This window comes from Oncorhynchus kisutch, linkage group LG23, assembly GCF_002021735.2.
Source record: "Oncorhynchus kisutch isolate 150728-3 linkage group LG23, Okis_V2, whole genome shotgun sequence".
Taxonomy (NCBI): domain Eukaryota; kingdom Metazoa; phylum Chordata; class Actinopteri; order Salmoniformes; family Salmonidae; genus Oncorhynchus; species Oncorhynchus kisutch.
Window position 1 is genome coordinate 28,147,368 of NC_034196.2, and position 13,731 is coordinate 28,161,098.

At 43.5% G+C, this 13,731-nt stretch overlaps 2 protein-coding genes across 2 annotated transcripts; one reads left to right on the forward strand and one right to left on the reverse strand.

Moving 5' to 3' along the window:
- Positions 1 to 814: 814 nt before the first annotated feature.
- On the reverse strand, positions 815 to 8,636 carry LOC109868695 (beta-centractin-like). The gene is made up of 11 exons (XM_020458418.2): positions 8,410 to 8,636; positions 6,689 to 6,753; positions 6,497 to 6,572; positions 6,281 to 6,406; positions 5,934 to 6,058; positions 5,610 to 5,826; positions 4,134 to 4,226; positions 3,839 to 4,013; positions 3,662 to 3,723; positions 2,945 to 2,985; positions 815 to 2,855 (listed from the first exon to the last, which is right to left on the reverse strand). The coding sequence occupies exons 1-11, from the start codon at positions 8,455 to 8,457 to the stop codon at positions 2,753 to 2,755; spliced, it is 1,131 nt and encodes a 376-aa protein (XP_020314007.1). The 5' UTR covers positions 8,458 to 8,636; the 3' UTR covers positions 815 to 2,752.
- Positions 8,637 to 9,026: 390 nt separating this feature from the next.
- On the forward strand, positions 9,027 to 13,257 carry LOC109868576 (E3 ubiquitin-protein ligase MARCH5). The gene is made up of 7 exons (XM_020458231.2): positions 9,027 to 9,178; positions 9,596 to 9,682; positions 9,758 to 9,960; positions 10,112 to 10,242; positions 10,440 to 10,614; positions 12,498 to 12,664; positions 12,754 to 13,257. The coding sequence occupies exons 2-7, from the start codon at positions 9,654 to 9,656 to the stop codon at positions 12,928 to 12,930; spliced, it is 882 nt and encodes a 293-aa protein (XP_020313820.1). The 5' UTR covers positions 9,027 to 9,178; positions 9,596 to 9,653; the 3' UTR covers positions 12,931 to 13,257.
- Positions 13,258 to 13,731: the final 474 nt, after the last annotated feature.

The window sequence follows — 13,731 nt, forward strand, 5'->3', positions numbered from 1 at the left end:
TCCACCATCTCTCTATCCTTCTCCTCCATCTCTCTATCCTTCTCCTCCATCTCTATATCCTTCTCCTCCCTCTCTCTATCCTTCTCCTCCATCTGTCTATTCTTCTTCTCCATCTGTCTGCTTAACTCCCTCTCCATCTTAGTCTGTGAGATCATGATGTTCCTCTGTAACTCAGGCAGGACTATCTTCACCAGGTTTCTCTCTGCTTCAACTCTGGCCTCTCCTTCATAGCTTCCTCTCATCTCCTCAATCTCCTGTCTGTGTCTCTCCTCCCTCCCTCTCCCTCCTCTCATTCTCTCTTCGCTCTCAGTCTCTTTAGCTTTCTCTCCATCTCCTCCCTCCTGCCAGATTCTCTCTTCAGCTTCCTCTCCAGTTCTCTTTTGAATGTATGTAGTTCTGTCCTTGAGCTGTTCTTGTCTATTGATGTTCTGTATTATGTAATGTTTCATGTTTTGTGTTGGACCCCAGGATGAGTAGCTTATGCTTTTGCAACAGCTAATGGGGATCCTAATAAAATACCAAATGTTATTCTCTTCATCCCTCTCTTCGTTCACCTGTCTCTCCAGTTCAGTGGTTCTTTCACTGAGTGTTCTAATATCTACCTCATGCTCCTGGATGTGGTATGACTTTCATTGTAAAGTGTAGTACTTCTGAATGAATGCCTTATAAAGCCTTTAGAAGATAGTTTAATATGTGACCAAAGTCACCAGAGTTTAACTGAAGTGGGTCACAATGTATGAAACAATTCATAGCATCTTGTTGGTTATGATTATCATAAAGATGAATTAATTAAAGACCAGACACCTCCAACAGCTGTCATTAACGTATTTATTATACTGAATTTACAAAATGAAAGGTAAAAGCAACACTTGAATAAACAGTATTGTACATTTATTTTCTTTTTTGACGTTTTGAAAAGCAGTCCACTGTACACAAGGCTTTTTAAGTATAGAACCTTTTAAAAAACACCCAGAATCTGAAGTGGACTTTCCGGTGCCAGGGCACAGGAGTAAGGCGGACACAGCTTTGGACACAAGCCCTTTACTGCCACTGAGACATAGGGAAATCAGCCATAATAACACCCAGGCTTCTAGTTGTACATGAGGGGGAATAGAGGGTAGAAAACTAACTGATAATAATCCACCATCTTGTGCTTCTACATGCTTATTATGTGAATGGTCCTACTACAGTCTATAGCAACTAAACATTGCTCTCTCTCAATTGTTCTAACCCATACACTTATGGTGTTTTAAAATAACTTACAGGGAACATTTAACAGGTGATTTCCACCATCCTTTAAATGGAGCCAAATATGGAGTCTTTGGAGAGAAATCAAATTACAATGTTTGATCTCTGTGGCCTTTCACCCAATATTCAGCTAGTCCCTGACCCTTGACTAACACCGAGATCAGAGATCACTCCAGGTTGTAGCTGCCCATAACCACAGATCTAGGATCAGATAAGCCTTCATCAATCTGAAGGTTAACCAGAAAGGTGATTATTAAATATGAACCTGTATTGTATCAATGGTTAGTGGAGACTTGGACCTCCTCAGAGATGATCCTGTCCAGGCATACAGCTCTCAGATCAGTCTCTGTGCAGTACAGAACACTAACATGCTTTATGGACAGCACTTTGTCCTGTTTAATCTTTACAAGGCATTCAAGGGTCCCATTCAGCTGGTCCCAAAGTTTAACTGTCATATCTTAAACGGTCATTTAGAAATAGCAATGGTGATCTAATGGTTATTTAAAGTTGAAATCCCCCCGTTGGATTTGGTACCGAGTGAGGAGGATACATCTCACCCGTCCTTTGTTATCAAACCATTTCCACTAATGTCATTTTCAAACAAAGAGAAAAAAACACAGCTAACTGAATGGAGATACTTTACACATCATAACGAAGGGTTAAACATCGCTGTCGTCTAAACATGTCCATTAGTTGTTGATGAAGAACACATGTGGGAGGGTTGGTGGAAAGAGAAGTTCTTTGAATGTTTTCCAATTAATTCCTTGAATATGTGATGAGGCAATGTAAAACACAGTGGTATTCTCTACCAGTCTACAGCATGACCTATTCCTATAGCAGACTATCTTAACCCTGACCCTCAACACAATCTAATTCAACAAATGGAAACAAAAAAAATTAAGAAAACAATGGTGAATTCAACCGTTGACATTAACATGGTGATTTGTAACTGTGACGACCAAGATATTTTTTTAAAGAACGCAAAACAATTAAATCAATCTTCGGTTTGGAATGGAATTCTTACAGAATCGAAAAACATTCACCTTCTTTGTCATTGGATGATTGCAAGGTATCGTACAGGGCAGGGTAGATAGGAGAGTAATATAAATACTTCAGGGTTGAGTATAGCATTTCCCCTTTAAGAACAGAAAGAACAGTCCACAGTATTGACAAATTCCCACTCAGCCCTGGGTGTGTGAGGAGGGAGGAGGTGAGAGGGCCACAGGCTTGCCTGAAGGGCCACCCCGCTCTCTCCCACATGGCTGGTAACAGAAGGCATGCTGAATTGAGGGAGGGTGTATATGGAAAGTCCCCTTGCCAGAGGATGGGGGAGGCCTTAAGGGGAGGGGCAGACATGGGGCTGTGGGATAGTTCCAGATGTTGGGGCAAATCAGTAATGTGGGGCAACAGAGCAAATACAGGAGCATTGGAGGGTAGTGTCGTGACAGGTTGGGGCAGCACAGGGCAGATAGATCATGTTGAGGTCAGTTTAAGGGCCGCGGTGTTAGAAGGTCTTCCTGTGGATGGCCCGTGCTCTGTCCTCCTCATACTCCTTCTTGCTGACCCACATTTTCTTAAAGGTGTCCAACGACGCCAGGATGGAGCCACTACGCAGAACACAATAGAGGGAGGAAAGGAGAGAGGGATTAGGGAACAGAGAGATGTGAGAGTGAGTCTGTGTGTGGTGATCTCTTACCCGATCCACGTGGAGTAGAGCCTCTCCTGAGGGGCGGAAATCTGGACAGGAAACACAGAGAGACAGAAAGTCAGCAGGGACTTGCTGAGGAGACATCCTGTCCACACATGCTAAAAACAGACTCATATAGCAACATGCTGAGGAGACATCCTGTCCACACATGCTAAAAACAGACTCATATAGCAACATGCTGAGGAGACATCCTGTCCACACATGTTAAAAACAGACTCATATAGCAACATGCTGAGGAGACATCCTGTCCACACATGCTAAAAACAGACTCATATAGCAACATGCTGAGGAGACATCCTGTCCACACATGCTAAAAACAGACTCATATAGCAACATGCTGAGGAGACATCCTGTCCACACATGCTAAAAACAGACTCATATAGCAACATGCTGAGGAGACATCCTGCCCACACATGCTAAAAACAGACTCATATAGCAACATGCTGAGGAGACATCCTGTCCACACATGCTAAAAACAGACTCATATAGCAACATGCTGAGGAGACATCCTGTCCACACATGCTAAAAACAGACTCATATAGCAACATGCTGAGGAGACATCCTGTCCACACATGTTAAAAACAGACTCATATAGCAACATGCTGAGGAGACATCCTGTCCACACATGCTAAAAACAGACTCATATAGCAACATGCTGAGCTCTGGCCAAGAAGAGGTGAAAAGTTGGGTCATTAGTTACTATACCTTGATCTTCACGTCTTTGGGAGCGAGCTTCTTCACTTCGCTTAGTAACCTGTCCCCGAAGCCTGCAACAGAAAAGACTGTTAGCTAAGGAGCCTTAAACCACATGAGAAAACACCCACTTTCACAACACACTAGTATTAGTTGTTGTTGGTCAGTGTGTGTGTGTGTGTGTGTAACCTTTGAGCAGTGTGGATCCTCCAGACAGTACGATGTTGGAGAAGAGTGTGCGTCGGAGGTCCATGTCAGATTTCTGGATAGCGAAGGCCAGCACCTCGTGGATCCCCTCACTCTCGTCTCCGATCAAGTCTGGCCTGAACAGCAGCTCTGGGGCGCGGAACCTGGCTGGACCAATCTGGACAGGGGGCAGAGGTCAAAGGTCAGAGTTTGGGTCAACTGAGTGTCGAAGTGATGATGATGTTGATGATTGTAGTCCCTCAAAATAAAACAAAGGTGTGTGTGATGTTTGACTCACATCCAGCGTGCTACCGTCAGGGAGGGTGTACTGGGCCTTCTCGGTCTCCAGAGTCTCATCCTTCTGTGGGTTCAGGGACAGGTAGCAGGCTCTCTGAGGACAGAAACACACACATTACCAAGACATCCCTATTGACAGTAAGGCTGTCCAATATATTGAATTAATTAGATTAATTTGAATATATGTTTTTCCGCGATATTCCAAATGCCTGTATCGCATTTTGTCTTTATGAGCGTTTATGTCCGCTTGTTCTCGTGTTGTATTTTTGGTCCCGTCTCTTTTGCTCCTTCTGTGCTGTGTGCACCTCCCCATTTACACCAGAGATCTGTATGTAATGATGAGATGCACATCTCAACCCTAACAATGGGAGTCGTTGTCCCAAAGTCGGGAAGGCAGATGACAAACTTAGGTCCAAAATAAGCACAAAGAAAATAAGCGGTTTCAAATCGCTATTTGAATTTGAGGTCAACAGAATCAGTCATATGGACACAAACACATTGGACATTATTTAACTGTAATAAAGGACAAGTTAACCTTTCTGAAGATACCCTTTGTATGTCTCCACTACTCACATTGCGTACAGAGCAGACATTACTAAAACAGGAGTATCAATAAACATTGATTCTGGAAAAATAAGGCTAAGTTTGTTGTGTCACATACCACTCGCAGCATTTTAGCCAAAGACTTATATGGTCTAGTCTGTGTTTTATAAATGTGCAATAAGCATAAAACGCAATTATATAAGGAATTGTCAACTCATTGTCATTCTGAGAAATAAGGTAGACCACTTGATTTCAACATGTGAACAAAGTGGACAGGCTAGCATGGTGTTCAAACTGTTGGAGACAGACAGCAGGGTGTGTTTATAACTATTCAACTGTTTTGCCTTGTTAGCTAGCAGATACATCTAAGTTGGCTTAAACTTGAAATATAAAATTAGCTGGCTAATCACCAGCACGTGGGCTGGAGAGATTGTTGATGAGACCTGTGTTAATGTCCTATAGCCTGCCTGCTATAAGAAGTTAGTCATTATTAGTGGATGTGCATGGTTCTGGGTACATTTGCAACAAAAAAGGGCAATTTCATAGACAGACTTGAAAGCTGGATCAGCGATTATAAAAAATGTAAAAAGCAGGTTGAATTATTTTGATAAAATAATTATTAGTGTGTCTTATGGTTGTGGAAGGCTTATATTTATCCTAGGTATAACTTCACAAGCCCTGAATTCATTCGATTATTGCTGACTGTGTGAAATGCAGTGCATTTGACCATTAATTGTACAACAATGCTTATTTAGAGAGAACTTTAAAAAAAAAAAATTCTAAGAGATATATATTGTGAATCACCCATAAGTTTGAAAAAAAAATTGAGGTGTGATTTTTAGGCCATATCGCCCAGCCCTAATTGACAGCAATTCCTATTGAGCCCTTCATTTTCTTCTAGTTAGGTCACACACACACACTGTCCGTCCCTTACCTCTTTAATGGTGCGGACCACCTCAAACTCTGCGGAGGTATGGAAGTCATAGCCCTCCTTGCGTAGCAGCAGCCGGAGGTAACGGGACACGTCCCTGCCAGCGATGTCCACCCTCATGATGGAGTGGGGAATGGCAAAGCCCTCGTAGATGGGCACCGCATGGGTCACCCCGTCGCCCGCATCCAACACCACACCTGTGGTACGCCCTGTCGCATAGCTGGACCAGAGAAAGGGGCGTGAGTATAACAAACACACAGAAGCGTGCCTGCACACACTAACACACACGGTATGTACACAAACACACAAACAGTGTAGCGTACTCACAGACTGAGGACTGCCTGCATGGAGATAAAGAGGGCGGGAACATTGAAGGTCTCAAAGAACACCTCAGCCGCCTTCTCCCTGTTCTTACTGGGGTTCAGAGGGGCTTCAGTCAGCAGGACAGGGTGCTGGAGGGGAAGACAGATCTAGTTAGCATGTGAGCCAGAAGGCTGAAAATCCCTTTCTTAGTCATACTAGCTCCCTACTTTTCACAACATCCATAATTTTTTATACAATTCAATAAATCAAGAAGCCTAACATTTACAACAATGGTTAACGGTTCACACATTGAGGAGATTAGAGAGAGGAAAAGGGGAGGAGGAGAATAAGGAGATGAGAGGAGAGCCCACCTCCTCTGAGAAGGTCTGCAGCTGTTCCTTAGAGTAGACGTACTGCCAGATCCTCTCCATATCGTTCCAGTCCTTCACTATACCATGCTCCATAGGATACCTTACTGACAGCAACCCTCTATGCTCCTGGGAGGGAGGGATAAGAGAAGGGTTAGAGGCTTGTTGAAACTGGCCCCTTCATAGTGTGTGTGTGTAAGGCTATGGTATGAAGCCTACCTCTGCTTTGGGTCCAATGAAGAGGTCCCCCTCCAGGGCTCCTGCCATCACGCGCACGTGCTTGGGACGGCCCACACTGGATCACACACAGCAGAACACAACACAGTTAGAAACAACCCCACAGATGTTATTGATCTGAATCACAGCTGTGTCTTATTGATGTAGGATAGGTACAAATAAAGGAGGTCTTACTAGTTGGGGAAGCAGTATTTGGGGATCTGGTCTCCAGCAAAGCCAGCTTTGACAACACCTGAACCCTGGGGAGAGACAGATGGAGGTAGAGGGAAGAGTAGGAGAGGTAGAGGGAAGATTAGGAGAGATAGGACAGGAGAGAAAGTTATTCCTATCAAGCTATGACTACTTAAGTTGTCTGTCCCAACCCACCACAATTAACACTCCTCGTGTCTGTGTGTGTGTGTAGCGGATGGCATTATCCCACTCTGTCTGAGACATCACACACACATTACAGCCCCTATCTTCTGGGTTATGGCAGCATCACTGGGCTTTAACATGCCTAGTGTTTCCTTCCTATAAGGGTTTGAGTAAAGCATTAGCCCATGAAAGGCCTCTGGGCTCATGCCTACCTCCTCATGCCTTTTGCACACATTGTATATAGACTCCCCCTTTGGTTTCTACTGTGTTATTGACTTGTTAATTGTTTACTCCATGTGTAACTCTTTGTTGTCTGCTCACACTGCTATGCTTTATCTTGGCCAGGTCGCAGTTGCAAATGAGAACTTGTTCTCAACTAGCCTACCTGGTTAAATAAAGGTGAAATAAAAATTTAAAAAATAAATAGTATTATGTTGACAACAACACAACAGTTATCACCTGCAAGGTCCGGTACACTCATTCATGTCCAATTATCTAGCAAATAAGCTCATTTTGGAATTAAGTTTTTTATTTCTAGTGTGGTGCGCATAATCAGTGACAGGTGGCGATAGCTAACGCTGCTAGCTAACTTCTTTCTCGGCCAACGCATTTCGCATAGATGGCTAGCCGTTCGCAAGGTGGGGTTTGTCTCCCGGCGACACAACTGTATATCTAGCCGGTGTTGCAGCTAGTTACCTAGCTAGTGCCTGACGTTAACTGTAAATGTATCATATCAATCTAGTTAGATAGTTATTCTTCCAGAACATAACATATATGATGAGGACGATACAGGCAAACCAGTGTTTGGATGAAAAATAACAACGTTAGCTGATTCTGCAGCACACACAGCAACATACATATTTGACAAAGAGACATTCTACTACACGAGGTGCACGTGGAAAGAGGAGGCTAAGCGCAAGTGGAATATATTTATGAATAATAAGCTAGTACAATGTATTCAGTAATGTCAGCTATCAAAGCACAGCTAGAACAATAAGAAGATATTTCACCGGATGTATAAATGTGAATCATCCGCTTGGCGTTTCCACTCACTACCGAATATGGTAGTGAGAGGAAGCCCAGTGGCGGGCAGTGGGAGAAGATGGATTTTGGCCAACATTATGCAAATGTACTCATAGATGAAACATTTGATCTCATTACAGTTTTCTTTTCCCAAAAATAGAATATGTTGTAGACTAACCCTTTGCCAAAGTAAAAAAAAAGTGGCGTATAGACGGGGTGCAAAGGCGAATTGAGTTATTGCACACGCGCACTTCAGAATAGGCATTCCCTGACGGAAATATGCAGATGTATGCTAGAACAGGCCGATAGGTTCTCGCTAGCTCGTACTCCGCTCTGCCCACCTCTTTCCTTGTTCAGCCCACTATGATTTTGTTTCCATTGGAAACGACAGGCCGTGGCCTATCTTGGTTTAGTTATAAAAAATCTTTGATCAAAACCTCCAACACAACACTAGCTAGCTAACCTCCCTGGCTAGTCGTTAGCTAGGCAAGGGTGTGGATGAGTGACATCATACTTACATTATCGATCACAACCGGCTGGTTAGCTATAATGTCATAGGACTCCATGACGAACTAATTGTTTAAGATATGATTCTATTAATCCTTTGATACAATCTTGCCTATTATATATTTTAATCATGTAAATAACGCCCTGTCACTCTGGTCTCAGACCACTGGTCGCTGCTGCTTGCGTTGATCACAACCCAACCCAGTAGGTATGCGGTTGTCTCTAGAGTAGACTGACAGTGGCAACAGCCAATGGCAATACTGCCAGCTGGAGCCCACGTGCTCGCTGTCAACCCCAGATTTAGGGTTGTGAGCTTGTGCACTGTTTTTGCCGGCTTGCTTTTCCATCATCATAATCATTATTATCATCATCACCATCTTTATGAATAAATGTACCTTCAGCTAAATAAACTTTCCCCCTTTACAAGATGAATAGATGAGCATCAGAGAGGGTGGAAACATAATGTCTATTACATTACATTATTACATTATTACATTATGTGCATGTTTGGGAAATCATGGGCAATTACAGAAATTATGTCTGTTTTATTTGTCTGTAAATTCCACAACATCCAAAAATGTTCAAGTTTGAGAAAAAACATGTATTTGCCTTTAAGAAAAAAGTGTCTGTAACCGGAAAGACTGTTTTGTATTTTTGTCCGTCCGTAGGACAGGCAGTTGGAATATTTTGTATAAATCCAAACTCTTTTATTGTCATCCAACCAGTTTAAAAACTGACTGTAAAGCTACTTCGGGATTTTTATATAGAGGTATTGTCGAGGTAAGAAACCACTGTCATTATTCAACAACAACTTAAAGTTATGAATTCTTCTAATCTATAGTTAGCTAGCTAGGTAGTTACGTACCGGAGCTAGTATGGCTACTCTTAACACTTACCCGTTAGCAAGTATCACAAAGCGATTAAAACTTATGAATGGCAAATTGTATGGACATGTCATTTTCTGATCCAACTAAAACATAGAAAATATGCATCACAGCATTAACTATAGCTAAGATTAGTTTGCAGTGGTCACTGGGGCATGTAATTTAGCCAAGGCCTTTGTAGCCAGTTACACGTTTGACCGGAAGTGAGTTTGTGAACGTAGAAGAAGCAAGCTAATACAGGCAGTTAGTAAATAAATGCTGTCTATATTTAGCGAAATGCTGTCTATATTTTAGTGAAATAATGTGTGTGTAGGTCTTGCCTGGCTGGCCCATGGTGAGACGGGGACCTAGAGGAACTGAACAGACACAAGATGGCCTGTGTGGAGGAGCCCCCTGAGAAGTAAGTGTGTGTGTGTGTGTGTGTGTGTGTGTGTGTGTGTGCTCGCGCGCGTGCGCATTAACCTGTGTCTCCCAGGCACTGCTGGGTGTGTTTTGCGACAGAGAGAGAGGATCGCGTGGCAGAGTGGGTGAGCCCCTGCAGATGTAAGGGCTGTACCAAGTGGATCCACCAGGCCTGTCTGCAGCGTTGGCTCGATGAGAAGCAGAAAGGAAACAGTGGAGGAGCCGTCAGCTGCCCTCAGTGTGGCACAGAGTACCGCATTGTCTTTCCCAAAATGGGTAACTAACACACACACCCATCTTACCCAAGGTGGGATATAGAACAAACACACTACACACCACAATGAAAGCTCTATTCTGTAGCTTTCATGTCCAGGTGTGTCAGTTAGTTCATGGCTGTCTGTATATGTTTGTCCCCCCCACCCTCCAGGGCCGTTGGTATACTTCCTCCAGCAGATGGACAGTGCTCTGTCACGGGCCAGTCCATTCACTGCTGCCGGTGTGGTGGTGGGGACAGTCTATTGGTCAGCTGTCACCTATGGAGCTGTGACTGTCATGCAGGTACATGCCTCTTGACCTCTGACCACTGAACCTTAACCCTGTCATACCCGTTATACCCTTGACCTCTAACCTTTGACCCATAACTAACACTAACTACTCACTAGTTCAGTAACTAGTTCAGTGAATCCATTGCAAACAACAATGCAACTCAAAACACAAGAGTCCCAGTTCACCTCTTTCCCTCCCTCTTTCTCCAGGTGGTGGGCCATAAGAAGGGCTTGGATGTGATGGAGAGAGCAGATCCTCTGTTCCTCCTGATGGGTCTACCTACCATCCCAGTGATGCTTGTCCTGGGCAAGATGATCCGCTGGGAGGACTACATACTGAGACTATGGCAGAGACACTCCTCTAAACTACAGCTGCTATTGCCAGGTATACATGCATGCATACATACATACATACAGTGGGGCAAAAAAGTATTTAGTCAGCCACCAATTGTGCAAGTTCTCCCACTGAAAAAGATGAGAGAGGCCTGTAATTTTCATCATAGGTACACTTCAACTATGACAGACAAAATGAGAGAGAAAAAAATCCAGAAAATCACATTGTAGGATTTTTATATGAATGTATTTGCAAATTATGGTGGAAAATAAGTATTTGGTCAATAACAAAGTTTATCTCAATACTCAATGTTATATACCATTTGTTGGCAATGACAGAGGTCAAACGTTTTCTGTAAGTCTTCACAAGGTTTTCACACACTGTTGCTGGTATTTTGGCCCATTCCTCCATGCAGATCTCCTCTAGAGCAGTGATGTTTTGGGGCTGTTGCTGGGCAACACAGACGTTCAACTCCCTCCAAAGATTTTCTATGGGGTTGAGATCTGGAGATTGGCTAGGCCACTCCAGGACCTTGAAATGCTTCTTACGAAGCCATTCCTTCGTTGCCCGGGCGGTGTGTTTGGGATCATTGTCATGCTGAAAGACCCAGCCACGTTTCATCTTCAATGCCCTTGCTGATGGAAGGAGGTTTTCACTCAAAATCTCATGATACATGGCCCCATTCATTCTTTCCTTTACACGGATCAGTCGTCCTGGTCCCTTTGCAGAAAAACAGCCCCAAAGCATGATGTTTCCACCCCCATGCTTCACAGTAGGTATGGTGTTCTTTGGATGCAACTCAGCAGTCTTTGTCCTCCAAACACGACGAGTTGAGTTTTTACCAAAAAGTTCTATTTTGGTTTCATCTAACCATATGACATTCTCCCAATCTTCTTCTGGATCATCCAAATGCTCTCTAGCAAACTTCAGACGGGCCTGGACATGTACTGGCTTAAGCAGGGGGACACGTCTGGCACTGCAGGATTTGAGTCCCTGGCGGCGTAGTGTGTTACTGATGGTAGGCTTTGTTACTTTGGTCCCAGCTCTCTGCAGGTCATTCACTAGGTCCGCCCATGTGGTTCTGGGAATTTTGCTGACCGTTCTTGTGATCATTTTGACCCCACGGGGTGAGATCTTGCGTGGAGCCCTAGATCGAGGGAGATTATCAGTGGTCTTGTATGTCTTCCATTTCCTAATAATTTCTCCCACAGTTGATTTCTTCAAACCAAGCTGCTTACCTATTGCAGATTCAGTCTTCCCAGCCTGGTGCAGGTCTACAATTTTGTTTCTGGTGTCCTATGACAGCTCTTTGGTCTTGGCCATAGTGGAGTTTGGAGTGTGACTGTTTGAGGTTGTGGACAGGTGTCTTTTATACTGATAACAAGTTCAAACAGGTGCCATTAATACAGGTAACGAGTGGAGGACCGAGGAGCCTCTTAAAGAAGAAGTTACAGGTCTGTGAGAGCCAGAAATCTTGCTTGTTTGTAGGTGACCAAATACTTATTTTCCACCATTACTTATTTTTTTCTCTCTCATTTTGTCTGTCATAGTTGAAGTGTACCTATGATGAAAATTACAGGCCTCTCTCATCTTTTTCAGTGGGAGAACTTGCACAATTGGTGGCTGACTAAATACTTTTTTGCCCCACTGTATGTACATACATACATGCATACATACATGCATACATACATACATACATACATACATACATACATACATACATACATACATACATACATACATACATACATACATACATACATACATGCATGCATACAAAAGTGAGAAGACAGGTTGTCTGCCTGGGGTCGGTCTGTCTGAGGTATGGTTAACTCTAGAGGTTTAGTAAACGTTACAGCATATAGTACATTCTGCAAATGAAATGAATTTAACAAAACAATTTTTAACTCTTCCCCTCTTCCCCTCCCTCCCAGGTATAGGTCGTCCGTTGCCCCGTGTGCCAGCTGATGGGGGTAATGGAGGGGACCACCTGTCAGTGTCTCGTACTCTGTGTGGAGCTCTCATCTTCCCCTCTGTAGCCAGCCTGGTGGGACGACTGATCTTCGGCAGGGTACCCTCATCTCTGCAACGCACCGTTCTGGTGAGGGGAGAGTATTTGTACAGTATGTCTCAAGGCTGGGGTAGCATTTGTTTTATGTTTGTCTCTCGCTCTCCTTCTCTGTGTTGTAGGGTGGTATAGCATTTGTGGTGATGAAGGGAGTGTTGAAGGTGTATTTCAAACAGCAGCAGTACCTCATTCAGGCCAACCGCCACATCCTCAACTACCCCGAGAGAGGGAGGGATGGAGAGACGGAGGGACGGATCGAGGGAGGAGAAGACGACACAGAGGACAGCGGAAATGAGTGAATGCAAGACTCTCCCTCCCCAACCTTGACCCCCGATTGGGAACAGAATCCTCGGTTCCCAATCGCCATGTAGTTTTATTTTACTCAGACAAGGGGTGTGTTTAGGAGGTGCATTACATTTCCAAAAAGATAACTTGTCCAATAGGAATGCAATTGTTAGTTTTTTTTCTCCCATTTGTCTCCTGAATGCGACCCAGGTCTTCTATTTGCATTGTAAGATATCCACCCAACCATGACTGTATGTGTGAGCGTGTGTGTACACTGTAGAGCCCATGCTATTTTATTTGCCTGTATGAATGAATTGGCGAATAAAGTGATTTGATTGTTACATTCTGCATTCTCTCTGTTTGATGTGGTTGATTAGGATCCCCATTAGTAAACTCCTATGGCGACAGCTAGTCTTACTGGGGTCCAACATAAAGCAAAAAAGACAGACTAAATACTTTTCAATTTGCATACATTTAAAAACAACATGTAGTGTATGTGTGCCTCTAACAGTTCCACATACATGTCAGTACATACAACAAGGAGGTCACATGAGGGAGAGGCGTTGTGCCCTGAGGTGTTGCTTTATTATAATTCTTTTTAAACCAGGTTTGCTGTTCACCTGCACTATATAAGATGGAAGGGAGAACTCATGACTGTATAATACTCTACATTTCCTTGAATTTGTTCTGGACCTGTGGGGACATGTCTAGTGGGGTAAGTGTGTGTGTGTCAGTGCTGTGTGTAAGTTGACTATGAAAACAGTTTCTTATAAAAAACATTTAATAATAAGATAAAACTAGAGCCTGCAGAAATT

Bases quoted from the DNA above. Each gene is read 5' to 3' on its own strand.
- LOC109868695 (XM_020458418.2), bottom strand. From the start codon at position 8,457: ATGGAGTCCTATGACATTATAGCTAACCAGCCGGTTGTGATCGATAAT. The intron at 6,059-6,280 runs GTGGGCTCTCCT...CTTCCCCTCCAG, and splicing joins TGCAGACCTTCTCAGAGGAG to CACCCTGTCCTGCTGACTGA. The intron at 4,014-4,133 runs GTGAGTCAAACA...CCCCCTGTCCAG, and splicing joins CTGACGGTAGCACGCTGGAT to ATTGGTCCAGCCAGGTTCCG.
- LOC109868576 (XM_020458231.2), top strand. From the start codon at position 9,654: ATGGCCTGTGTGGAGGAGCCCCCTGAGAA. The intron at 9,961-10,111 runs GTAACTAACACA...CCCACCCTCCAG, and splicing joins CATTGTCTTTCCCAAAATGG to GGCCGTTGGTATACTTCCTC. The intron at 10,615-12,497 runs GTATACATGCAT...CCTCCCTCCCAG, and splicing joins ACTACAGCTGCTATTGCCAG to GTATAGGTCGTCCGTTGCCC.